The following is a 27,683-nucleotide window of genomic DNA, read 5'->3' on the forward strand; positions in this document are numbered from 1 at the left end:
AGCTGTTACTTAACCTGGGCAGCAAGGCCATAAACATCCTGAAAAGATTATAAAATATGTATTGTATCATATGCTTTGCATTTCTCCTTCATGAAATAGAGATCCAATGAATTCAATGTAAGCAATCTGCAGCATGAAAAATATGCCGAATGAAAAGTCATAACTATATCAGAGACACCAAGATGCCAAATGAGTAGAGAAACAACAGTTGAAGGATATAGACAGAGATGAGCAGAAGCGATGACTCGAAAATTTTCTTTGCAGTTTACTTGTCTTTCATCATATAGACAAAATGTGTATACTCGACCATCCAGAAATTAAGAAAATTTTATTAATATAATACATTACAATATTACACAAGCCTATTCCCATCCTGCATTTCTATCACTTGTATATTGTTTAGAAGATTGACAAGATTATGTACGTCTATCTACATCTAAGACAGTGAGATAAACACTTTAATTCATGTTAATATCTCCGAACCATTCTAAAACATCACGGATTCGCTTACGCAAAAATGGCTAATTACGCAGTAAAAAATCGAACCCATCAATTTTCGTCAATTGGTCCCATTCAGATTTGGGTAAAACAGGACCCTTAAAAATCGCAAAAAGTCCGACCCCAAGAATATTAGACATCAGCCAGAACCAAAGATACATATATCAATTTCATGCACGGTAATGATATCCATCTACTTGTGTAATTAAATCATAAAAAAGTCTTCCAAAATGACATAGACGTGGCTCCAGTGAAAACACTTCTAGAATTGTGGATTACCCTTTGCTATTGATTTACCAAACATGATATCAAATGGCTCGGAAAGGACCAGTTTCTGCACACATTTTATACCTTCTTTCAGTTAACATATATCATTAATTTTCATTAAATATTTTTAGTAGGCTATTATAAAGTTTAGCGTAATCCCTATCTCATTATTGGACAGGAGTTCGCCAAGCAAAAAACTAATTAAATTAAAGCTACACTTCTAACCATGGCATTTTCTTTATTCCAAATGTTTAATATTAATGAACCATAGAAAACCATCAAGCCACGCATTTGCAAATTAGCTCAGCAATAGGAGTGTCAGGACGTGGATTCTGGAGCTCAGACAGCCACAGGGCAAACATATGTATATCATATACAATGGCACTAAAAATGAGCAATCCATTCAGATAGAAGAACTGCCATCTTAGGCAAATAGGCCCAAGATTAATATGGTGAGTCGAGTGACGCTGGCATATCGTGGACGTGGTGGAGCATAGAGTATATCACTTTCTGACTACTGAATCCTGTATGAAAAGATGCGTTAACAAATTTCCATACTAAAAAAATTATATTTTCAGAACGATGATATAATAAATATGTACTTGTTTCTATTTATTAGAATGCTTCTAAAAATAAAAGAACACCACAACACATACAATTAAACGTTATAATAATCAAGGACAAACAAGAGTATCAACTGAAACACAATGCCTTTCCAACATGTTCCTTGTGCTGTACTAAATCAATGAAATGGGTATTCTTTTCAGACCTATCATCCCATGATATATTATGTTGCTTGTCTTCTTGTAAAAAAAGGAAATTAAGAAATGAATAAAATTAGCAATTCTCTGGGAAAGCAGCAAACCAACATGCTATGAATTAAATTTATTACTGAAAAGACAGAAAGAGGAGGTCCTTGTAATATCTGCAACTTAGCCGTGAAATCCATAATCATTGCGAACAAGATCAGCATACTTTTAAACAATAAATAAAGCACACAGAAATCTTACCACAACTCCAACATGGCCAGATCCACTGCTGGCATGAAGAAGCATCCAATCTCAATTCGAGAGTTGAGTAATGTGAAAGGCCAGAGCCACGAATAGAGAATGGAATCTGAGATGATGAAAACAGCAAACAACCTGTGGGAAAAGGAGCCAAAAATATGCATTAAGATATTTAAGTTTATTTTTTAAGAATTATAATATTCTTTTTACAGCTCCAAGTGATAGACACAGTTTACTGCAGCTGTTCCATAAATATCTGATTTTATCAATCAACACTAGATTACTAACAATTTTCATTTCCCAGAATCAGTACGCTTGTAGGTGCCTCTCTTGCGTCCATATATACGGCGTCTAATTTATGCGATTCATGATGCTTCTTGATAATAACCAGCTGAAGGTCACTAATAAGAATGACATGCTTCAATACATTCAGATAATGACACCTTCCAAACTTCAAAGTTCCGACATTATTGCAGAAGTGTCTATACAGATCTGAATATCTTTTAAGCACAGTATAATCTAGAAAAAATTAAAACACAAAAAATCGTAAATGGAATATATTTATACTTCAAGATGCAAGCTATTAGACACCTATATACTCCTAGGCACCCCACACTCAGACGACCACACCATGAACTTTGCTGCGTAAACAAGCTCATGAGGCGACTCATGATCTGACATACATAAGCAAGCACGAACGTAGTGAATATTCAAGTCAGTAATACTTGACCCGGTAACCGGAACGTGTATCGTGCAAAATATACCTGCCTCCAACCAAACACAACACCACACGATCACCAGCATTTTCACACAAAATGCACAACAGTGCTTCTCTTAACATTAACTGAGCTCAAGTAATTACCATACACAAGTCTAGTCCAAGAAAACAACCAAATTAAATATATTTACCGATTCAAGTCAAAGGATCAACCCCGCACGTTCCATAACATAATCCTGTAATCCCTGATCAACCAAGTCAACAAAACCATTGAAGTGATCCCGATCAGATTTTCCATCTGTTGAACAGGAATATTACGTCGAGTTACATGAACACAGTCCACGCGACAACTGAAAAAACAAAAAGAATTTCCAGAAACCTAACACTAATATTGAAGTTGACAGGGACTCTGCACACTCTAAACCTAAATCAATAGAGACAGAAATAACTATCAATGTCCATAATCATGCTTTTCTTGCTACACACAGTTATAATTTCTAAGTCTTTTATTAGTACTAGAAGTGGCAACTAGGAAAGTAGATATAGCAGTGCTAGTATCTTATCATTAAGTTTAAGGACAGACGATTCGGGAGTTACTGAAAGCAGACTCACGTGCCATGAACTGTTAAATCAGTTATTTATGTTTCGTCAAGTTAGTTAATTTCTCGTAAACTTATGTATCGAATTTTTTAAAACAACCGCGACATTTGAATGATCTTGCCAGAAAGCAGAAAGCGGCACATGCGGCTCCTCTGGATCACGGACAAAGCGTCCAAAAAGCGACGTCATGGCGTCCTTAATTAAGTTACATCATGTAGAAACACAGGGTGTATTGAAGCAATAATGTTATTTAGAAAGTAAATGAGCATATTCAAAGAAGATACGACTGCCTCACTTCAGAGTATGAATAACTCTCGGCTTCTGGCTTAAAGAAGAGTATAACAATCCTTAATTGTACAGATATCATTTCATGACGCAACTCAATTGAATTACAAATTCCTCTGATAAACGCAAATAATATACAACATTTCATGCATTATATTTAGACTAAAACTTTAATAATTTGTTTTTATGCAGAATATATCATACACACTTATGGCAGCAAACAAACTACTCTTTATGCAAACAAAGATTACTAAGAGGAAAACATTAAATCACAAATAATTTTTTCTTAGACACGGATTCTTCTTTTTCGCGATCACCACATTCAAGGAACTGAAACAAGATCTAACACAAAATAGGAAAGTGACATGACAAAGCTGTCATTTGCCACGATGGTTCAATTACTTAGGCTCCTACAATATTTATTCCTTTATATTCTTCATCACGATCAATGCAAGAATTAATTTATCTTATTTAAAAAAAGCATGTAATGGTATTATAATATAGATCAAGAATCATGATGTCAAGGTTGAATAAATATATAACTATGGATCAAACCGAATTTGTAACATGGGAACACAAAACCACAAATCTACTTCTGAATGCTATTTAAAATAATCATACACGGCACTTCACCAGGCATTAATTGCAACTTTGCAGTTAACACCAACTTACTTTCATCCGATTGTAGCTGAATGCTATACAGCCTAAGTCAATATCAGTATCTTCTGAAGATCAACAAAATCCTGCACAAGGAAGCAAGAAAGATTTGGTGAAACTCAGGGTTGAAAAATAAGATCTGAGTCTGAATTGTTGCCATAGCGGAATATTACTGGCTTACCTTGTGCAATTACCAAAAATGAAATGAAAATACATCACACAGAATACTCAATTTGCTGATTTATTTATGGAGAAAAACGAATAATAGATCGTATCTTGTCAATCAAAGCCAATATTTTCGATGCACTTTTCAAAACTTAAGCACTGCATCCACCTACAACAGACACGCCGCTATCAACTAATAAGACAAGCTATCAACTTGGTAAGTAAACCACGATTCAAGTACTTACTCATCATTGGTCAAATTAACAAACTGTCATAAACTCTGTCTTAGTGCACTATGAATCTGTTTACATTATTAAGCGAATGCAAACAGCATATCATCTCGGCGATTCACATTTCCTGAATGTTAGCTCATCAATGTTGAAATAACATCAGAAGCTTGCTGCCTTGCAGCATTCTCTTGCGCCGCTTTGTTACCTCGATTGGCCAGTTGAGGATAACCGATATAGAAGACAACTTGAGTATAACGAAAGCATTTACAATATGATCAGAAAATGACCTTTAAGTATAAAATCAGACGGAATATAATCATTTGGCATCAATATGCTTACCTAAACGTAACCTAACCAATATTATGGGAAGTTCCACAAAGCATGTGAATTTTAAATCCACTTTTAAGTGGAAACTATTACTACCTTCTAAAATCAAAATCTGATGTCCCATAAAACCACACACATAATAATAATAAATGCAATATTTAATGCTAATATTTCAATTCATAAAGAGTGTCTAACGCACTTACATCACGATCTGAGATCATAATGCAGCAAGTGTACTTCTCCAATGAATGTTTTCCTGAATAACGCTCATCTTTGTATGAGAGCGCATATTTCTTCAATCCCGTGTATACTAAATGTCCCAGATCTCCATTGAAAAATAACTTGTACTCTCATTATGTCTTCGATCTTTTATTCCTGGTGTTCCATATCAAGATTATGAATCCAATCACTATTGATTCCGTCCTGTAGCAACTCAAGGACCTCCTCTTCATCACTGAAATCATTGGCGCGAAAAAAGAGGATTGTGCTTTTTTGAACACTGCAGGACCAGCAATGTCGAGCAGAACATGTCCTGGCAGGAAACTTTGTTATATGAATTATAGGCGAACATTTAGCATCTATGTGTGACAAGCATATTTAATTATAAGCTATAGGAACACCTGACATATTAATTGATACCCGTCAGACACTCCACGGTATCTGTCCTTAAATAATCTTATTTTCAGATTTATTATGTTAAGCTTTTACTTGATGAGCACTCTAATATCAATATCAGGCAAAATTAAATGTAAGTGCATGATCTGTCTAAACTTATCCATCATGTTATAAATACTACTGTTCTGCTACACGACAGCAAGTGAATGAAGAAGGCAACACAATACTTCTGCTACGATTCCCTGTGTTAAGTGGGCCCATATACTTTCGTTTTCACCACTCGATCTGTGCTGCTGGGGTTTTATATAGGACCATATCCACTAAGAATCACCAGCATAATGGATGCTCAAAGGTGTGCTCAGGAAACCTGTGTTCCTGTTCGTTTATCTGTTTGGCAATCTATGAACAAAGACATCTAGACTCGATCACTAGTCATTGTATACATTCGAGAGGAATATTACAGAAGTGGGAATCTATCCTTTCCACCTCTTCATATACTATTAGCTATATTGTGGTAACTAACATAAATTTTTTTGCATTAAACGTAAACATCTGCAAAGTACATTTCCAAAAATGAAAGTTGTAAAACTGCTCTATATATAAAATCTTAATGAAAAAAACGGCACTTAATTATAGCTTTACTTTCGCTTTTACTCTCAGCGATCTACTAATATATAATATACTATTAGTAATACTATTACAATACTCTACTTACTGAGGGGTTATAGAGAAACTAAAAATTGTTCCCACTAGCCAACAGTAAGATGCTCAAAATTACGTCTTCCAAAGACACCCATTTTGATGTCTTGCTATCAGCGAAGTACTTCCAACTGTGATCACTAAATTTCTTCCCGGTCACCTTTATTGTATGCAACCGAAAATCCCCAAAACATCAATAAACTTCCCTGTGTACGACGAAGTACGGGGAAAAAAAAATAAAACATTTAGGGATATATAGAAAACATAATAATTCTCGAATCAGCTGCTCGTTGGTCTAGGGGTATGATTCTCGCTTAGGGTGCGAGAGGTCCCGGGTTCAAAATCCCGGGACGAGCCGATAAGTATTTTTTTTTCGCCTATGAATTTATGTTAGTTCAACATAATCAAGAAATTGTACGTTTTCTATAAACTATTCCAAGTGTAAGAAATAATGAATTGAAACGATATGTTTATCTTCTGTTTACCCATTTTTTATTTACCTTTTATTAGTGACTTAAAAATTTTTCTGTTACCAGATATTTAAAAAAATACAGGCTCTAGTTGTTTCAACACAAAAAACAATATGCATACATTAGTTCATGCTAGTGTACATGAGCATTTCTATAGTACAGTGAAAACACGGTTTTCACTTTTTTTTTCACTCTTGAAAAATTTTTCTTGGATTTTGTTGGTTTTCTTTGTATTTCATCAGCATGCCCACATGATCTCACAGTTGTATGCCAATCTCTTGTAAATGTCATTTATTCTTTACACTAGTCTTTTATATTAATTTCTTATTGCTTTAAGTATTTAACACTATATATTCTCAATAACTGTTTTTGATATGTATTTTGGAGTGTCTAGAACGAATAAATTGGATTTACATTGATTGATGCAGAAATAATTTAATTTCATTAAGTCTAGGAACGGATTATCAACGAAACCTTGTTTAACTGTATATGAACTAAAGGACAGTCATTAGCCTTTCTGTTTAGTACTTGAATTCTTGATCAACACCCCCCCCCCCCCCTTTTATTTTTAATTTCTACAAATGTATTTTTTCTGTTGGGAAGCTGCTTAGAAATCCAACAAAGGATTGCAAATCTGCTCGGGCCTGTTTGCTTCCGTGTACACCAATTTCATAAGATATTATTTTTTTTGTTTTATACATATGATAGTCTTGAGGCTTACATTATTGCAGTATCCATAAAAAAACAAAGTTGATATCATGCATTTTAATTACTTTTCAGTCAAATTAAATTTCAAAACAGAAAATGGCAAAAACTGCACAAATTCAGCAGTAGCAATGACTTAATTCAAAGACATTTTAACTGCTGAAAAAATTCATGCTTTTCTTCTATACAGTGCTTTTGTACTCCTTGTTATACATGAAAGTTTATTTTTTAAGTTTGCAATTTCGACAGAGATTTCAGTTGCCTGCTCGAAGCAAGCTTGACTGTGCCGAAGATGAGGAGACACAAGATAGCCAAACAAATGAATAGGATCTTTCGGACCTTCCTTCTTACACCCTTTTTCTTCATTTGCATTATTTTTGTCTTTGTCTTTACTTATTGAACTCTCAACACTATCTGATGAACTCTTTATTCCCTTGGTTTGTTCTTGAGGTTCACTTCCACCATAGTCTTTGTTAATATTACGCCGTCTGACTGTTTCACCTGAAGACTTGCTATCATCATTTTCTTCTGACTTGTCTTTTTGTACCCTTCTATTAATAAGAGTCATTTCAATAGCTGTCAAATTCTTCTGTCCATGTTTAGTCTCCTCATCTGAGTCTTCATGGTCAAAATCCAAGATCTCTACTTCTTTCAGTGCTTGCATTTCGAGTCCATTCTCAGCAAACTGCAGCATTCCTACATTTCGAGTACCACCCATTGTGTAGCGAGCTCTGGAAAGACTAAGATAACCGTCTCGCATGTGTTGCTCCATCTTTGCTTGTTTTTGATACAATATGTCAAGAGCATCAAAAAAATCTATGACAAGCTTATCTAGATTTTGGCACAGTAGTTCTTTGCCTTTGTCCATTGTGGAAAAGCTCTGAAAACAAACAGTAGGCTGTACTGATAAATATTTAATATTAAGTTCTACGGTAAAATGTTGTTTTTTAAATGCTGCAGTGCAAAAAAATATAAAATAAAATAAAACCAAAACAAACAACAAAATAATAAACAATCTAAATTCAAACTCATAATCTAATATGCTAGTGCTAAAATATTCAAAAACACTAAATCCTGGTTAATTCAGTGAAGGTAACAGTTGAAGTATTTAATCACGGCAGGGGCACATTAAGTTATAAAAGTACCTACATCAGCAAGTATATTTGACTTTATCATGAATTCCCTTGCCTTCTGTTTGATTTTAGTTCGGACGTCTCCTTGCGACTTGTCCTCTGTCGGCTTCCCCACAGGTCAGGGGGGAGTAAGTCATAGAATAAAAATAAGGAATACCACTTTATATGAAGTGAATTGTCTTGAAATCAGATAACTTGGCACAGTATTTAATTCAAAGAGAACTTTTATTTCTTTTTAGCTGTTATTAAATTTTAGTCTTTGATATGAGAGTGCCAAGGGACACCACTCGCAGGTTCACACCGAAGCAAGAAATGGCGAAAAATGCGACTACCACATATTCTTCACATGAGGTAATGACGAAGTGTCATGCAGTTCACATTTTATCGTTACCACATCTAGAACTATATATAGTGTAGAAGAAGAGGTCCAGGGAGACTGATTAAAATATGTGCACTGAAAACTATATTTATACTGCTTTGCTATTGTAGTGTCAGAGAGGAATGAGAACGAATTACAAATAAAAAGAGATAACTGTTGTTTCTTACCTCTCTCAATGCACTAATAGATTTTTCACCCTATTCGCAATAGACTGGACAAATTTTGCAGAAAACAGGACATTAATGTTGTTTGTATGTGATTAACAGAACTGTTGACTCTTGCAGGCTATCCATAATCACAATTAGTAATGCTCAGTATTATTGGAATTTCAGCTCTTTTTACAGATTTGTTTTATATTTCCACCTTTAGATATTATTTATTTATTGCTATTGGATAGTTTTCAAATTGACTAGCCGCAGGAAATTTGGGACACATTAGCACTTGCAGCTTAACACCATCCTTAAGGTTTTTATAACAAGGGAGTCTCATAAAGCAGGGTCTGTAAATAATCTGCAGATTGAGGAGACCAAGCAAGGTATTCCTCACCACTTGTTCATCTTACATAAATAAAAGACTGCTGTCCCAGGAAGATAACAGGTGGAAGGGGGTTTGGTCATGGTGGTGGTGTGTAGAAAATAACCTAAGAAAAAAGAACAACCCTTTGAGCCAGCCACCATGTCTCAGGGAACTCGACAATACCAGTTAAAGAAATGATAAAACAGGTTGAACCAAGAAAGCAATTATAAAGACACAATGCAGAATATGTTAAAGTTCACATAGCTCAATAATGTTTTGATGAGAGTAATCACTTTGATATGTTAAAAAAAAAACACCAATTAGTTGGAGGTCTCTAAAATACAACAGGCTGAGATGTAAAATAAACAACAGAAAACAGCCATTAAGCCCTTTAAAAAAAAAAAATCTTAGAGTGTGAATTGTTTTAAAAACAAAACAATGGTAATAATAAAATCCATTGCATCAATAGCCAGTTTCCTTTAGTTTGGTTGACAAATGATTAAACATATCAGTCAAGATTACAGGTTTTTCCTTGGGATGATGGGGTTTTCCCAGAAGGATTACAGGTGGGTTATCCTCAAAGTAAACTGCTTTGAATTAAGTGAAATATTTGGATGTTTATATCATGCCTTCATATTTACTTTTAATGTATAGAAATTTTAGAGTAACATGGACAAGGAACAAATTTGATGCATATCTGTGTATCTGGGCATGCACAGAAACATGTAAATGGCTTTCTGTTTTATGTTAGGAGCAAGTACGGTTTCAACAGGAAGTTGATTACTGTTTGGCGAGGCTGGAAGAGCAAATTCAGACTGTAAACCCTGACAGCCGTAAAGGTTTTTAAAATTTATTTTCAATACAGCCAGTATATATAAATAACAACATTTATATTGCTTATTTTGTTATAAACAAAAACCTCACATACCTGTAGTCTTAACTTGATCTACCTTATTACCCACATGTGTATACATATTTTGGCATTGTTTCCTGGCTTCTTTAATAGATATGTGTGTGAGAGAGAGAGATAGAAGAGAAAGTATGAGTGACAGAGAAACAAATGCACAGCTTTGTTTCGTGTATGCTGGTGTCCAGTATTTAAACTTGAATAGTTTATTTACTGTTTTAGTTCTATTTTCTTTTTCTCATCAGCTGCAGAAATGGAAAAGGCATTGAGGATTTTAAGTAGCACCAAAGCTCCATTTATAAAAAAGCGCCAGGTGATGCGCAACATGTTTGGAGACTACCGTGAGAAAATGAAGGTGTTAGAGAAGAAGAGTGCAGCAGGTAAAAAAACATTTGTGATTTTCTTAATGTGTTTCTTAATATGTAACTGTGCAGGAGAAAAGTTTTAAACTGAATATATAATGCAGAAAACATGACAGTGGAATCTGTTCACCAAGAAAGTACTGATTTTTTGCTTTTAATGTAACTGTTTATAGTGTTTTCTTACTGCCATGAAAAAAATCCAAATGAGGAACAGTAATTCAATCTTCTGTTTTCATAGCTATGGCAAAGAGCAAATTTGTTGCTGGCCCTCCAAGAAAAAGAACATCACAATATTTTCGGGACAGTAAGTCTGCAATAACTGACATGAAAAGGCGAGGTAACAGACCCAGGAAATATTTTGCTGTGCTCAGTACAGGGACAGAAGTTAGGGAAGATGGGAGTTCATCATCCTCAGCCTTTTCTAATATGGATGCATGCTTTTCTTTGGATTGCCGTGTAACAGCAGCTGCAAATGCAAGTGCAAATTGTGGCTTTAAGTTTGTACCCTCTCCAGAGGAGTTTAGATTTAACTTTGATCCTTCTGGTATGCAGCAACAAGATTGGCAAGATACAGAGAAAAGAATGGAGGACCCCAGTCAAACAGACTGCAAGAATTCAAAAGATTTTGTGATGAAGTCAATTGGCAAAGAGTTTAGATTCAATTTTGCTCTTAAGGAAGCTGATAACAGCACATGAGATGCCAAGTGCAATTCTTAAATATTGGACCAACAGAGATTCTTTGCATGTGGTGAATACCTGATAGTGTAATCTTTTTATCCAAAAAAAAGGGAATTGACATAGAAAAGTGCTGCTGTGTGCATTGATCTTTTATGAAGCAAGGGTGAAACTTTGCAATGCAATAGTTGAGAAAGCAGTTTCTTTGGTGTGCCTGATCGTGTGTACAAGAATACTTTTTTCTTTTGTTCATGCATGGACACACACGCATACAACCATTTAAAAAACCCACTGTAACCAAGAATTTACTTGTAATTGTTTTTGTATTTAAATCATTTGTACCATATCTGTAACATCCTACAATTTGGTAATATTTTCAGTGCCCTAGTTTATTCCTCTTTTAAAAACAAAATGTCGGGATAATGTGACAAAAATTTAACAGGACCGTGCTAAGGTATTTCTCTGGAAAGTTTAAGACTGATCAGCTATAAAGCCATTATAACAAGTAAAAGAAACAACCGGACAGACCACAGAGCATTACAGCAACCTAGTGACAAAAGAGATAATTTCTTTCATTCTCTGCTCACCAGTGAGCTGATACTTCTGTAAAGTCTAGAAAACATGCAGATCGACCAAAGGCATCTCTCAGGTTATTTTGAAGCACTTCGTGGTCATCAGCTTGTAGTTCCTCAAAGAACACACTGGAAGGTCTACCTTCTGTTCATCTCTTTTTCATTTCCCTTCTCTCTCTCTCTTTCTCTCCAGTTTTTATTAAATTCATTCATTGTATGATTTACCTAGTCAAACAAAGAGGTCATGTCATCATCCAACTTGACACTGCGAGGATTGAGTCCTCGCACTTGCCAGTCTGGAACATCTTCACCATACGTAGGACCATAATAGAAATTTCGTCTTATCCCATGGCTTAGCTCACATAAGTATGTGATCCCATCTACAATGTATGGCTTCACATCTGTGTTTCGCAAATCCAAACGACCAGTTTTTATCAAGCTGTCAAATGCCTGTGACACAAAAAAATATGAGAATATTCTTGAGAACATCTTGGATAGCTTGATGACTTAACAATACATAAAAAATAAAGAAGCAAAAGGCAAAACAAAATGAAAACATCTAGATAAGGTAGGCTGAGTATGGAAATTTAATGCTGGCTTCAATGAGGTATTTCATGTACCTAGTAGAAGAATATTATGTTAGCTCAATGGGTAAGGGTAATAATAATAATAAAGTTAATTTGTATAGCACTTTTCCCCACCATTAAAGGCAGGCTTAAAGCACTATTACTAAAAAGAAAACATAAGACAAATAATAACACAAACAAAAATAATGGATGCTGGACTTAAAAACTATAAGTTTCAGTGTTCTTATCACTATTTACACCCAATTCCCTTCTTTCCAGCACTGGACTTTGAAGTTGTTCTTCGTAAAGCAATGGTATAAGCAATGTCTTGAATTTCACATGTAGACCAGTAAAAAGAAAGATTTGTTAGAATATTGAATTTGAAGTTTCAGGGCATCACAGTTGAAAGCAGAGCACAGTGTTGGCATTGAATAAGCGAAGGTGACAGTAGTCAGATACACGCTTGAAGCAAGATGCAGAATGACACAAATGAATCTAATCACCAGACCACAGTATGAAGTGCATAGATCTAGAACAATCCATAACAGAGGCCAATGGTGCAAAAAACATCACAGAGGAGTTGGAGAAACCAAAACTCGACATTAATCCACAGATGAGAAAAAACGATAGAGCTGGTCCCCTCCAGCCAGTTAAGGAAAGGGACATCACTCTCCGAAAGGGTAGGAAATGTAAAAATATCAGTTTTAGCATACATATATATATTTATTATGAACAGCAAATACAAACAATACAAAGTGCATACTATGCACACTGGTTCCTCCAGTTTGTTGCCCCATATAAAGACATTTGTCAGAGTTGTGTTTGTCTTCATTGCATCTGCTATGGCACACAGTCCCATGCTGCCAATGTTGTTGCTGACCACGGAAAGGCTAGAAAGGAAGAGAAGTAGCAAGCTTCTTAAACATTTGCAGAATCTGTAAGTCTTTATTGTATAGCAGCAACAAGAATTTCTCTATTTGAGTGGGGATATAAGTACAATGTTGATGTGATTAGTTTTTTGTGAATGTACATTCTTCACTGATATCAATAAGGATATTCAAGTGGCTTGCCTATTATTTCACTTAAGTGAGTCAGTAAAAACTGAAAATACTCTGGTTTGGAAAATCCTTTTGTCAAGTTACAACTTAAATTGGTGGCTGGCTTTACAGTTCAGTAAAATTACTTGATGTTCTCGAATGGCGAAGAACAAATTCATGTGTGATTAACATGGTGTCTTTTGAAAACAAACTCTGTAGGTCAAATCATAAATACACTCCTAGAAAGGAATACTTTTGCATGCTGAGTGCAGTGTTAAAAGCCAGTGTTGTTTTAGAGAGACAGTTGAAGCCCTTGACAAGGTAGCTGCTACTGCCAGTAACATCAGACAGTGTTAATGAGTTTGCCTGAGGGTTTTCAGAATACAGCCATATTTTGCAAAGTTATCACCTTTTTGAATCATATGTGATAATCAAAAGCTAGTACATGTAGTAAACAATGAGTACTATTCATGCCACTGTTTGCTCATTTTTCTTTATGACTGGGTTTTTCCACTTTCAGCAGTATCAACAAATTCAAAGTATAGTTTTAAGAAATAAAAATATTGTGACATAAGACTAGATGATAACTTGGAGATGAGAAAAGGGAGCATAGAAAATAATGATCAAATGATAACAGTAATAAAAACCCTCTATAAGATCAATAGTTGAAGTAAGAAAACTTGAAGTTGGGCAACACTACTAAATGAAGAGATACTGACCACCGCAGGTTGGTGTTAAGGCTGGCCAAGGCTTCAGCAATGTGCATGGCACCATCATCCTCAAGTCTGTTAAAACCAAGGTCCAGTATACACAGTGCTGTGTTCAGTTTCAGCACCTTTGCTAACTCCTTCACACCATCACGTGTGATGCGATTGCTAGGATTAAGTCAAAACATGACTTATGGTGGTAGCATGGTGATAATAACTTGGTGAGTACAGTACCATTTGCAAACATACAACTGAGGTAACCCAGGTTAGCAGAGTTTGATGTCGTTTATGCACTACCAGACCTTGAAGAGTTAACTGTAGAATGCAGATGATGCAAACATGATAAGCCTAGTAATATGCAACAGGAAATATACAAGTTAGCTAAGAAACAGATATTAAGGCAGACACATACAAACAGGCAATTAAACATACCAGCTGAGATCCAGGTAGGTCAAAGTGAAGTTCTCCATTAAATTTTCCGCTAGTCGATGCATTCCAAAGTCTCTCATGTCATACTTCTGAAGATGGAGTTCTTCTAATGTCTTATTCACCTGAAATTGAGAAGTAAAAGTGATGGTATACGTTGACATTATCATTATATATTGACAGAATGCTGCACCAAGTATTGTAATATATCATAGTGTGTAAGACTGAGCACAAACAAGAATACAAGTGTGAGTGCATACATAGCTGTATATGCATACACATTCGTGAGTTCACCTCATACAAAAATACTCTCTTGTAATTGTACAGTGTGCATTGAAATTCACAGGAAAAATAAAGGTAATTGAGACATTAAGGAATGGGATGTTAAGAGACAACACTTTTTGTGAGCATGGTGATCATCTCTCTCTCTCTGCCTTTCTTTCTCTAACTCTCTAAGAAGTCTGGTAAATCACACAGGTCAACCAGCAAGTGTTCACACCTCTGGCCATTCAGCAGTTCACTTCCCATCATTGCAGGCATAGTGGCAAAGATAAATGTTCTGCTACTAACTAACCTTCAGCATGTTAGCAAAATGAACCACAGGCTCCTCCTGGACTGTCGTAAGAAGTGGGCGGCTGACATCGATGACTCTGATAGAAGTATTGTTGCGGAGTACTGTGGCAAGAGCTACTGTGCTCTCCATCCTCTGCACTCAGATTAAGAAACAACTGGCTTATATATTTTTGAGTAAGAATATGTAATCAATGTGTTTGCTGATACTACATTCATAATAGTTACTAAGGTGGGGTTTTTAACAAAAACGTTATGATGAATGTACACTTTACAGGCAAAGCTTCTAATTCATTCGTTAACATGAGATTTAAAAACAGCTACTTTATGCACTTACTTTTATTTGGTATGGTGATTTTATGTCATTAAGTATAACTATTTGCCAATCTGATGCCAAAGCCATTTTGCACAAAGAAAGATGTGTATCTAAAGTTGCACAAGTTGTTCCTGCAATTCTTTTCTTCAGTTTCCAACAAAATAGTGGTATCTACAGCACAGTATTCACCTTTTGTGTGATGGGAAAATGTGTTATCTCCCTCAGGTAATGCAAGCATCTTTCTTTGCTCATACATAACATTTTAATAGCTCCTGATGCAGTGAATCCTATCTCAACTTCAATCAAGCAAGACTATGGCAATTTTGCATTTTGGATTTCTTTGCTGTTTTAATAAGTGTAGGTTACACAGGAAGCAAGAACAACCCTTGCTAAGCTGTCTTACTTCAAAATGAGGTGGATGTATGTGGCATCAGAGTTTTCCTCTTTTTGTTACATATCTGGCAGTTGGTGTGAATAACAGTTGCTGGGTTGCATGTGAGGTCTTGAACATAAGTCAACAGTCTCAAGTGGAAGACAACTTCATTAAGTTTGAGCTGAACAGTCAACTTGCCACGAGATCAGCACACTAATATTCATAAGACCCTACATACACACCAGCCATACCATACAACCAGGCAATTTTTGGAAGCTGAGAAACTTAAAACAGTTCCACTTAAGACGTCATGCAAATCAGACCTGATGTTGTATTCCATGTTTGGAATTTTATTATTATTTAAAAAAAAAAAAATCAAGCGATACTATCTAGTCCTTCCTATGCCAATCATTGGTTTGGGCTTGGTCATTAAATGCTTATATGAAGAATGTACTGAATATGTCTGCACACTATAATGATAGGTTTTGAATGTTAAGCCAAAACAAACGTAACTACCTCGCAGGCCTGATGCCTGATGCTATACTTTGGCAAAATAATTTATTATTCAAAAATAAAAAAATGATGCCATCATGTCTCTCCCATGTTTAACATCGTTTTGTGCTTGACCCATTCAAAGCTCAAAAGATGCATTTACTGATATACATCATCTCTGTACACAAAAGACTTGCTGTGTTAAAAATCTAAATGCATTAAGATAAAATGCAGAATATTTTCGGAGCAAAAGAAAAATGGAATAAATAGCTATAAAGAATTAAGATGTAAAGAAAAATGTTTTCAAATACCAGATCAGCTTCACCAACATCAAGATGCTCCAGGGTGGTATTGATCTGTAAGGCTTGGGCAAAACTCATTCCTCCTTTGTTGTCTATTTTGTTTCCATTCAGTAATAGCACTTTCAGCATTTCATTTATCTGTCATTAAGAGATGACAATGAGCAGACCTTATTTGATTGTCAAGAGTTATTCATTGTTTCATGAGGAGGTGAAGTGCAAAATGTTTATGCTGTAGGGTGACTCGAAAAGCATTGGTTAATTAAAGATTCCCTTTGATCTATACCCAGCCTGCATAAGCTTTCAGATTTTGAAGGGCCCCGATCGGGGGGACGGGTGAAAGTAAGGGCTACGGGCTATCCCGCTCCTAACTGACCGAACGCCCATAGGGCGTAGCCGTTACGCGCTGACAGTGACCCGTATGTCGGACTTTTCACTCCGCCCTCTGACCTCGCGCCCGCATTTGCTGACCGGCTGTCGGACTCCACACTCGCCGCCCGATGGGCTTCTACCTGCAACAACCGCTTTGGTCATCGCACTCTCGGTGAGTTTGTGAATTAAGTGTAAAGTGTACCCTAAAATTCTGTAAAATATTATAACATGAATTATTCACACCAGTTGAAACTGTGTACAGTATCAGGATTTCTGGTATTAGTTTAATTTAATTTGTATAGTTCAGCCCGAATCGTCGATTTGTTGCGTGCTACTTCCGCTTTGTGCCATGTGCTCGCTGTAGTGAGATGCCGCATGGCTAACACAAGGTATTTTATGTATAAATTCTCGAAGCAAAATATTAGTGTTTCAAACAATCCTTATAATTAATTGACCCTATAATAGTTCTTAGCAATTTACCTTCTATTGAAATTTGAACACTCGATCGTGTATTGAAAGATTATTGTAATCGTTTTTTTGTTTGTTTGTGTTGTTTTTTTTTAATGCAGACTTTGGTTATTTCACTTTCTAGGAAATGCTGAAGATCGGGGATCGTGCTTAGTCAAAGCATTGTAATAATGCCGACTACAAAACAGTCAACAGATAACTCCACAGCGTGGCTGAAGATGAGCCAAGCTGAATGTATAGTGTGCGTATAAACCGTTCCATGTTGTAAAATAAGGCTACACATTTCTTAATCATGAGAACAGCAAACAGTATTCCTGACAGAGTGAAATACATTAGTGTTTCAGTTTGGTAAAATGTTTATATATACTTTTTCTTTCATATAAAGTAGTCCAGTTTTATAATATTTGCATACTTTTACAATGAATGCTTAAAGTGTGTTCTATTGTGTTTGCATTCTGCAATTATAATATATAAAATAACATTGTTGTAAAGCTGTTGTACATTATTGCAAACATAAAGACTGACTACAGTTTAGTTAAACACAATGTAAACACAACCAAACCAATTACCTCATTAGCTTAAAATTTCATCTATTTGAAACTTTAGTGATAACTTCAAGTAATCTTTGGGCAATGTAGGATATATATTAGAAAAAGAGAACACAGGCTGCAGATTGTTTCTGCATAAATGTGCATACACGAGATAAGATAACAGTAATTAGAGGTTTTTCATGAAGAGTTGTGACAATGCCATAAATTAACATGTTGTGTAGGATGCTTTACTTTATTTGTGTAGGATATTCAATATCCTGGAAGGGTTGTAAGAAAATCAACTGACATGGTATGTGACGAGACTGGTTATTCCCAATCTGGAATGAGTGGAATTATAAAAGAAGAACTAAAATATTTCATCACTCTGCATATGAAACAGGATTATTGCTGTACCAGTAAGTGTTTTGAAGTGGCTTCTTAAATTGCTACTTTTTTATTATGTGAGCTTAAGTACTTTATTTTGCAAGGAGAGAGATTCTTGCAGTGAGTCTGACTGGGTTTAGCTATAAGTCAGTCTCACAAGATAAATGCTCCACTTTCATTTAAGTGTCCTGTCACTTGATAGCTTGTCAAAATTTTAATTTTTCCATTTTTAATGTTCCTGTTCAAGTAGATTGAAAACTTTAGATATAGATATGTAAAAGAGAGAGATAGCATATCTAACCATACACTGAAAACTACTGACATTTCATCAATACATGAAAGATGTTGCTACTCATAACGAGATAATTGTTACGACAGAGCAGGCTCTTTTAGTCAAAATGCTTCATTGAAGAAATAGTGGGGCAGGCTGGTAGAAATTGTGGTGCTAGTTATGTAGGGCAAAGGTTGGGATACTGAGAGCATACTTGATTGTTTTTGTTTTGTTTTTGCAAGTCAATATGTTTTCCTGTTTGGTTTGCATATGACCCTGAAGTAGACTGTAGTTTCATGTACAAATGTATTACAATGAAACATTTGTATTTGACTTTTAACCATCACAATTTCCCTTTGTGCACAGCAGCAGCCTGGGGATATTATATCTGCCACTGCTTACAAATAGTTTGGAAGTAACAGGCAAGAATGGAAACAAGTCCAAGGACAAAGCCATCTGATGGTCAGTGAAATAAGAAATCAAAGAAAATAACCATGCATGTGTTTAATTTATCAATGTAAGCATGGCTTTATCATTCATGATTTGTTTATGAAGAAAGTTAACCCTGCCTATTACCCTGTTCTGCATGTTGTACACCTGTTTACAAGTGCAACTGCTTTGATGTGATATGGTTCTAGTGATTCTACCTCTTATTTTCCTTTCTAATCCACAAATAGTAATCAACACTAGAAGCAAGCCTACATGAATCTATTTACATAAGTGGTGTTGGCCATCAACTTCCTGTTGCCTCCTAGCTGCTTTAAAGCTCATAAATAGTAAGAAACAGAAATACGTTTTACTTCAACTGAATGGCACATCGGTAATAAGTGAATAAATTGAAATGCCTTGTTTTTGCTTATCATTAAAGGACTAATATTTTGATTCAGATGGGTCATGCTGTTGAGGAGCACAGAGAAATGTTTCGAAGCTTGCTCCACATATGAATCAAGTTACGAAATGTAGGTGAACAAGGAATGACTCCAGCAGCAATCCCATGTTCAGGTGAGAAATTTGATAGGCTTTAAGAGGAATCTGTGTGTAGAGAATTTAGGGGGAAAGTGGCTGTTGTGAAATCTAATTAAAGCTTTTTTCGCAACAACTAGCCTGAAGACTTTGAAGACTCAAATTCTTTTGTAAATAAATGTTAAAACCATGTTTAGTTTGGCTTGTATATAATAAATTTCTTCTCTCCTTTTTGTGTGTATATAGTACATTGTTTTGAAGATTGTAAGGATTTTTGTTGTTTTTTTTTGGTCAGGTATTCCCGACAACTAGCCTGAAGACTTTAAAGACTCAAATTCTTTGTTGTAAATAAATGTTAAAACCATGTATATTTTTTGCTTGTTGTATATGATATGTTTTGAAGATTGTAATGATTTTTTTCAATTTTTTTTCTTTTGGTCAGGTATTCGCGACAACTAGCCTGAAGACTGTAAAGACTCAAATCCTTGGTTGTAAATAATGTTAAAACCATGTATACTTTTTGCTTGTATATGTATAAGTTGTTTTTGAAGATTGTAATGACTTTTTTCTTTTTTTGGAGGTGGGGGTCAGGCATTTGTGACAAATTCTTTGTTGTAAATAAATATTCAATCCTTGTTTATCTTTTGCTTGTATATGATAAATTGTTTTGAAGATTGTAATGATTTTATTTTCTTTTTTGGGTCAAGTATTCGCAACAATTAGCCTGAAGTTTTTGAAGACTCAAATTCTTTGTTGTAATAAATATTAAAACCCTTAATTTTTTTTTGCTTGTATATGTATATGATAAATTGCAATGAATATTTTTTGGTCAGGCATTTGTGAAAAATTCTTTGTTGTAAATTAATATGAAACCTTGTGTATCTGCTTTATTTAATAAATTTGTTGAATCATGTCTATTTTTTTGTCTGCTGGTATTTACCAAGTGCTTTGAAGGGCTGAAAGGTGTTTTTTAGGATGGGGCTTTGGAGGGCTGAGAGGGGCTTTGAAGGCTATGAGGTGTTTTTAGGGTGGGGCTATGGAGGGCTGAGGACTATGGAAGGGCTGCGAGGTGTTTTTAGGGTGGGGCTTTGGAGGGCTGAGGGACTATGGAAGGGCTGCGAGGTGTTTTTTAGGTTGGGGCTATGGAGGCTGAGGGACTATGGAAGGGCTGCGAGGTGTTTTTAGGTTGGGGCTATGGAGGGCTGAGGGACTATGGAAGGGCTGCGAGGTGTTTTTAGGTTGGGCTTTGGAGGGCTGAGGACTATGGAAGGGCTGCGAGGTGTTTTTAGGGTGGGGCTTTGGAGGCTGAGGGACTATGGAAGGGCTGCGAGGTGTTTTTAGGGTGGGGCTTTGGAGGGCTGAGGGACTATGGAAGGGCTGCGAGGTGTTTTTAGGGTGGGGCTTTGAAGGGCTGAGGGAGTTATTTCTCCCAAACCCGCAAGGGGCCGATGCACTTTAGGCTCCCATAATACGGCGGGCTGGGAGTGTAACTTCCCTTAACGGCCCCATTTCTCAGCCCGAAACGGGCCCGTTCGGGGCCGATGAACTCTTGCAGGCTGGGTAGATGCATACAGATAAGTGATAAAAAAAGTATAATAATAATTTCAAGTCCTGAATAACTTTTGAAATTACACAAGTTCATATTATGCTCACATGCAGAGATCGTGCTAGTGCTTCTGCCCCATCTGGTCCAATTTCATTGCACATTAAATTAAGCCTTTGCAATGTTGTATTGTTCTGTTGACAAAAATAAATTCATAAAGTAAAGATACACACAGGTTACATGTATGTTCTGTGTTTAAATATAAATACATCTATTTGTATTTTGTCTTTTAACTAAGATTCTTTTTCTACTGTATCTAGAATGTCACCAAATCTCCCTTTCAGACCATTTATACAATTGGAGGTAGAAAATATTGCACGGTACAAGGCAATAATAATCACCCAAATCATTGTTATCATATCAGGCAACTTGAGGATCTCGACTTTGCGGATAACATCAGCCTGTAGTCCCACGAGCAACAACATGCACAGACAAAGCTCACTTGGCTCACAGAAGAAGCAGCGATGACTAGCCTGACCATCAACATCAAGAAGACGGAGGTAATGCGGGTCAGCAACAAGCAAGAAGCCTCACTCCAACTACATCAGGAATGTATTACAGAGTCTGACTGTTTCACCTACCTTGGCAGCATAGTCAACAAAGATGAAGGTCCAGATGAAGATGTAAGAAGCCGAATAAACAAAGCCAGGCTTGCATTCCATACACTACAGCCTATCTGGAACTCCAAGGCTTTATCTTTGCACACCAAGATCCACACCATTAACACAAATGTAAAGTCAGTCCTTCTGTATGGATCTGAGACATGACGTGTGACAAATACCATCACTAACAAGATACAGACATTCGTCAACAGATGTCTGCGCCGCATCCTCAACATCAGATGGCTCAAGAAGACCGCCAATACAGACCTGTGTGAGAGAACAACCAAAACCCTGCCAGCCAAGACATTAAAAAGTGGAAGTGGGGCTGGATTGGTCACACCTTGTGAAAGCCAGCCGACAATTTAACAAGACATGCTTTGGGCTGAAACCCACAGGGGAGGAGCAGGGTTGGTAGACCCAGACAGACATTGAGGAGATCAGTCCACAGAGAGGCGGAGACAACTGACATGACATGGTCCCAACTGAAAAGGGATGCCCAGAACCGGGTCCGATGGCAGGGTGTGGTTGCGGCCCTATGCTCCACTGGGGGTGAATAGGAACAAGAAGAAGAAGGTATTTCTTGAAAGTTCCATGTGTCTGTGTATGATGCAAATACACTGGCAGGAATTTCAAACTGTGGATTCAAATACTACAAAAGAGTGTTTGCCAAAGGTGGAAAAGGAGAACTTGGAAACTTTAGAAAGGCATCCTAGCTGGGATCTCAGTAACACCCATAATGGTTTATACTGGAGAATAAAAGTAGATAGATTGTCAGGAAAACTATCATAGCGGACTGTAATTGAATGCAGAAGATGATGTATCACTAAAACATCTTCCACAATCAAAACTCTTTAAGCAAGAAATATAAACCATGGCAAATGCAAAGATCAGTCAAGAGTATACTTATTAATTTCCCAGTAGCATACTTTAGTCACTCAATAAAATCATTTTTTGTGAAGAAAATTCACTTTGGTTATTAAATATCTTTAGCAAATCAGGCAAAGGTGTAATTTCTATTTACTGTGTAGTAAATATATGATTTTTGCTCTTTTCAAGGATTGGTTAGCAGAATCCACAACAGGGGCCAAATATCCCTGAGCTCAGAAAATTGTTATGTTAAATAGAATTCTTTAAAAGGTGCACTAGAGTATACTTATTATATAACAATAGTCTTTTGATATTTAATTGCTATCAAAAGTTAAAAACAGGTTAGTGGATTCTTCCTTTCCCACACCTCAATACTTTCAAAGAGATGATTTGAAATATGAACATTTTTTTTTTATTCATTTCTTTATAATCTTCCACTAAATGCTTCAACTTACTTCTAACATTGCAGCAAGGATTTTAGCACCCTTATCACAAATTAAATTGAAGCGGAGATCAAGAGATGTGATGAAAAGATTCTTTAGCAGAACCTTCTGTAGCAGAATGCAGTCATCATCATTGATGCGGACATCTGTTAGCAGGTGGTTGTTTCCAGCCAGGTAAAGGTGCATGCTGGTCTTAAACTCCCTACAAAACAAAGTCAGCTTAATATTCAGTATACATGGGATTTATAGCTATTTGTAACTTTCTGAAGTAATTCTATCTAAATAACTATCTACCTTGGAGATACTTGTAGCTTGACTTAAGTAACATTTTATCTCTGTTTACATTTTTTTTATTCTACAGTTATTTACTTGTTTTACTAGTTAACTTAAAACTTAAATAAAAGACTGATATGGGTTGCATTGGAAGGTCTTGAGATCAGGAATAGCTCTTACACATCTCAGCAGGTTTTACTCTATTAAAGACAATTTTCTTGAAGCAACAATTTTGAAAAGAAGCAAGAACAGCAACTACTAGAGGATGTTTACTTGCTGCTGGCACGTCTTCATTTTACAACTGTTAATTTTCCATTTTATTTCCATTGATTTTCACCCATCCTAAATGCCATGCCAGCACAGTCTCCTCTAGAAAATTTCGAGACCTAGATATGTTTCTGTTATATTTTGGGATTACAACAGCTTACTGCTCTATTTATAACAAGGAATAATCTAACAAGTGAACATGCAGATGGGAGAGCTTGAAGGACAGGCTGGAAACACACTCCATCTACAAAAAGTATATCTCATTTTGTAATGCGGTTTGTGGATCTTCTAGCATCTATACCATCTTTTCATGAGACAGAAAGATGGAACTGGCAGCATGATATACAGCTGCTATAGGCATCAGGAACTTGCGTCCTGTGACATACTGCTGATATTATGCAGTAACCATAAACATCATTTAAAATTAAGCCCAACTCAGCAAGGATTTCAGAACAAGCAAAATGGGATGTCACACAGCATCACACTTACATTGTCAGGAGCAATGACAGTTCATTTTTAAAAAAGAAACAAACAGAACTGAATCTTTGTATACTGACCATTACACTAACTTAAACAAAGCCATTAATACCAAACAAAGAAAAATAAAACATTGTTCATATATTGATCACACATTAAAAATAAGTTCAAAACATATGAATTCAAATGTACAAGAGCTGTGTGGTAGAAAAAGCTAAAGATTTAGTAAAAAAAAATGTAATAACAATATCACACGTATATGAAGGACAGACCTATCTATCTATTCATATTTTAAAAAAATAAGAAAACTGAACACAATTAATAAGGTATGTTAGGTAACTATTGCACTGCTTTGTTCAAGATAAAATGGAAAAAACAAGAGGTTAGATATCCAGATAAAATGGAAAAAACAAGAGGTTAGATATCCATGATCTAAAAAGAAGCAGCTATAGTCACACAAACTTGTTGAAGATCAACTTCAAGTACAATGTTTATAAGTTGCAACCATCTCAAACAGGAACACTCACTCTACTCACCCTTTTGCTTGTCGGCTATTTTCCAGATAAAAATCAGGACTGATTATATATCAGTGTTATAAAGGTTTATAAAGTCCTATATATATTTATTTATAAATAAAGAGAGAGAGAGATCTAGAGACTGGAGAGAATATAGACACATCTTACAAGTAACTTTTGAAGAATCTTATTTTTATAGTGCTTGTAATGTTTTCCTTGTTTACAATCCAAGAACAATTATATGATTTTCAAATTTTGTTTCATTTTGTTCTCCGATGTTTGAATATTTGAAAAATAAAACTGCTTTTACTATCAAACTTAAATGTTTTGTAAAGTGCATTGAGTCTGGCAGATGCTGGAAAAACATGGTCTCAAATGTACTCATTCTTCTTCTTCTTATTATTATTATTATTGTTATTGTTATTGAACTTAAATTAATTTATTGTAATGTAATTGGTAAAGATACAAAAATCTGCAATGCCTACATGTAATATTGAAAACACTGTTATTATTGGCAATGTATGTGGTTACTTTATTTTAAAATCAGAAACCTAACTGATGCTTAAAGAAGATTTTGTGATTTATCATTTAAAACCATAAATAATGTAGCAACTTACATTAAACATTCCTTTTCTTCTCGCTTGAGCATTTTAAGAATGTAGGGATGTTGCTTAACACCCAGCTCCTGGCAGGCACTTTCAAAACTGAATAATGTTGAATGGATGTCAGACATTGTGAGAGCTTTTTCTTGTCAAGTGGAAATCCAGAGGCGTTTATTTGACTGAACAATTACATATATATGATGAAGCTGCAAAAAAATGAAAGATCATAGTATTTAAAAAACCAGAGCACAAAACTAAAATTGAATGAATTCATGACTTACTGAAAAACAGCAACTATTTGAGAAAAGGGTGAGGTTGAGGAAACGCGATGAGGTGAAAAGGAGGAATAGTGACATTAAATGCAGGGGAGGATTGAAAGATTTGAAAGATGGACTGAGAAAGCAAACAGTATAAAGGTTTGAAACTCGGTTTCTTTGCAGTTATTTTACATAAAAAACACAAACCATAAATTGATCACGAGGCCTTCTGCTTTTCTTGTAGTTTGCCAACAATTCTTAATTTATGAACTTTATAATATCGATTCAGTTAGTCAAGGGACATCTAAGTAATGTTTTACATGCATGATTTTGATTTTTTAGTACCAAGCAAGAAGACGGTAGAGATAGTTACCTTTAATTTTTCTTTTAGGGGGATGTATTAAAAACTACTTGAACCTCAAAGACTATCCTTCCACACTTTGCTTACTTCTGTCTGCTATATACTTCCGGTCGTTGCTATAACAACGTGGAAAAGTGATCTCCCCTGATATCGAAGGAGTAGTACGTTTGTAGCCATTGAGTGTACGAATAAAAGACATGTCATATTGCAGGGTGTTTTTTTTTTAATTATTATTATTGTTATTATAACTTCATTTGGATGTAGACAATTTTTACATATTTTATTTTTATCTTTTATCTTATTACTAAATGTACGACATTCGTCTAGAGATATATTTGTCTGTGATCCTTGTTTGGGAAAAGCATCGAGACTGATATGAAGGAAAATGAATTAAATCCCAGATGAGCACAGTTGGCATTGTGAGGCTTAATTTAGAATTAAATGTAAATTCGAAAATTAAATCGCTGCATAAAACGAGTCCGTTGTGTGGCGGTGCCATAACCAGAATGCAAACATTCTCACTTGAGATAAGGATGAGAAGACTCAGCGGCTGCTAGTTCCTCAGCAACCGCTAAGGGAGGCAATGCAGATAATGCTTTGTCAGTGATCTGCCCTTGAACTACAACAGTCTTACCAACGATGGTGGGTAGGGGAATCACCAAAAAGAAAAAAAGGATAAGGGTATACAATTTTAAATTTAATCTTAAAAGCGTTCACTGAGAGGCTCAGACATACTGGTGGATCACTCAGTAATAATAATGATATAATCATAATCTTGCCACTTCACTCTAACGCAGGGCCGCCGAGAGCCAGCACGGGCCCCGGGGCAAATGATCGACCTATCCGGGTTCTTTGTAATTGTAATCGCATATTATATTTATAGTACATTATAATATGCTTACAATTCGGCTGTAACGTAATACAGACTGCAAACACGAAGACAAGTCCACAATTTAAGGATCTATATCAGTTATTACTACTAAAACATAGAGTTGTTTATGCGTAAGTGGTTAGAAAATGAGTAAAAATGACGTTAAAGGATCAAACGTGTAATAATAATAAATAATAAATGCACAATTTGTAAAGCGCATACTCACACAACTAAGGATTTTGCTCTTAGCCCTTAAAAACAAGAACGAAATATGGACAGCATACGATTGACAAGAAAACAACATATAAGCTAAAAAAGAATGAACGTACTAAACGAAGAAAAAGCACCAGCCGTGCAGCAGAGTTCTTTCAGAGTACTTTCTGGAGTTTGTGAAGAAGGTATTCAGGGCAGCTAGCAACCAAGGAGTTACGATAATCAAGTCGAGACAGAACATACGCACAGACAAGAGTGGCGGTAGCGCGTGCAGAGAAAATGTGGAGGATGGCGCTGAGCGTACGGAACTGTTAACATGCAGACTGACAGACAGCTGTAACTTGTCTACTGAGGGTCATGTCTGTAGTAACGACAAATCCGGGATTTGGGACTGACGACGTGAAAGTGATGTTGGTGTCGCCCACCTTGCACTTGGGTGGATTGATGAGCGATGAACGATTTCTTCTCGAGCAGAAGAGGGGTCCGTTTTATCTTCATTAAGTTTAAGATTGTTTCGTGCTATCCAGTCTTTGACAGATAGAACTTATGCACACCTGGAGCACCCGAACTCCTATACTGACAATTTTAAAAACAACTTTTTTTGTTTGTTTTGATTCTCCAAGACGTTCAACACAGTACCGTGCCATTTGCTTGTTCAGAAACGAATTTGGATGAATGTTGATGCCAGAACTTCCTTATGGATTAGACATTATCTGATTAATTAACCTCAGTTTATTTGAAATGTCTAGTAATGTTATCTCTGATATTCTG

At 35.8% G+C, this 27,683-nt stretch overlaps 3 protein-coding genes and 1 long non-coding RNA gene across 8 annotated transcripts; 2 read left to right on the plus strand and 2 right to left on the minus strand.

The window, feature by feature from the left end:
* Nucleotides 1–7,412: 7,412 nt before the first annotated feature.
* Nucleotides 7,413–8,492, minus strand: LOC112555679. The gene is made up of 2 exons (XM_025224157.1): nt 8,393–8,492; nt 7,413–8,123 (listed from the first exon to the last, which is right to left on the minus strand). Exons 1-2 carry the CDS (start codon nt 8,417–8,419, stop codon nt 7,413–7,415), a joined length of 738 nt encoding a protein of 245 aa, XP_025079942.1. The 5' UTR covers nt 8,420–8,492.
* A 12-nt stretch (nt 8,493–8,504) lies between these two features.
* On the plus strand, nt 8,505–11,348 carry LOC112558239 (UPF0488 protein CG14286-like). Its single transcript, XM_025228582.1, has 4 exons — nt 8,505–8,727; nt 10,023–10,110; nt 10,424–10,558; nt 10,779–11,348. The coding sequence occupies exons 1-4, from the start codon at nt 8,641–8,643 to the stop codon at nt 11,234–11,236; spliced, it is 768 nt and encodes a 255-aa protein (XP_025084367.1). The 5' UTR covers nt 8,505–8,640; the 3' UTR covers nt 11,237–11,348.
* Nucleotides 11,349–11,507: 159 nt separating this feature from the next.
* On the minus strand, nt 11,508–26,423 carry LOC112558237 (leucine-rich repeat-containing protein 34-like). Of its 3 annotated transcripts, none has more exons than XM_025228575.1 (11): nt 26,351–26,423; nt 25,226–25,416; nt 24,630–24,644; nt 23,089–23,278; nt 21,215–21,298; nt 16,586–16,714; nt 15,098–15,229; nt 14,530–14,648; nt 14,110–14,265; nt 13,117–13,243; nt 11,508–12,237 (listed from the first exon to the last, which is right to left on the minus strand). In XM_025228575.1, exons 2-11 carry the CDS (start codon nt 25,339–25,341, stop codon nt 12,013–12,015), a joined length of 1,293 nt encoding a protein of 430 aa, XP_025084360.1. In that variant the 5' UTR covers nt 25,342–25,416; nt 26,351–26,423; the 3' UTR covers nt 11,508–12,012. The 3 variants fall into 3 exon arrangements, with proteins under 3 accessions (XP_025084360.1, XP_025084359.1, XP_025084361.1); XM_025228574.1 differs by lacking the exon at nt 26,351–26,423 and adding an exon at nt 25,841–25,990; XM_025228576.1 differs by lacking the exons at nt 24,630–24,644; nt 26,351–26,423 and adding an exon at nt 25,841–25,990.
* LOC112558241 lies at nt 16,712–19,026 on the plus strand. Of its 3 annotated transcripts, none has more exons than XR_003098107.1 (3): nt 16,712–17,117; nt 17,515–17,654; nt 18,209–19,026. It is a non-coding gene; the product is annotated as an uncharacterized LOC112558241 (long non-coding RNA). The 3 variants fall into 3 exon arrangements; XR_003098105.1 differs by having other exon boundaries at nt 17,538–17,654; XR_003098106.1 differs by lacking the exon at nt 16,712–17,117 and adding an exon at nt 17,297–17,334 and having other exon boundaries at nt 17,538–17,654.
* Nucleotides 26,424–27,683: the final 1,260 nt, after the last annotated feature.

Source organism: Pomacea canaliculata, linkage group LG2, assembly GCF_003073045.1.
Source record: "Pomacea canaliculata isolate SZHN2017 linkage group LG2, ASM307304v1, whole genome shotgun sequence".
In the NCBI taxonomy this organism is placed as follows: domain Eukaryota; kingdom Metazoa; phylum Mollusca; class Gastropoda; order Architaenioglossa; family Ampullariidae; genus Pomacea; species Pomacea canaliculata.

Excerpts from the sequence above, each read along its gene's own strand:
- LOC112555679 (XM_025224157.1), bottom strand. The coding sequence starts at position 8,419 with ATGATAAAGTCAAATATACTTGCTGAT. Across the intron at positions 8,124-8,392 it reads AGTCAAATATACTTGCTGAT|AGCTTTTCCACAATGGACAA; the intron begins GTAGGTACTTTT and ends GTTTGTTTTCAG.
- LOC112558239 (XM_025228582.1), top strand. The coding sequence starts at position 8,641 with ATGAGAGTGCCAAGGGACACCACTCGCAGGTTCACACCGAAGCAAGAA. Across the intron at positions 8,728-10,022 it reads CCACATATTCTTCACATGAG|GAGCAAGTACGGTTTCAACA; the intron begins GTAATGACGAAG and ends GTTTTATGTTAG. Across the intron at positions 10,559-10,778 it reads AGAGAAGAAGAGTGCAGCAG|CTATGGCAAAGAGCAAATTT; the intron begins GTAAAAAAACAT and ends CTGTTTTCATAG.
- LOC112558237 (XM_025228575.1), bottom strand. The coding sequence starts at position 25,341 with ATGTCTGACATCCATTCAACATTATTCAGTTTTGAAAGTGCCTGCCAG. Across the intron at positions 16,715-21,214 it reads CACTAGCACGATCTCTGCAT|ATAAATGAAATGCTGAAAGT; the intron begins GTGAGCATAATA and ends TCTTAATGACAG. Across the intron at positions 13,244-14,109 it reads CTTAACACCAACCTGCGGTG|CCTTTCCGTGGTCAGCAACA; the intron begins GTCAGTATCTCT and ends CTTCCTTTCTAG.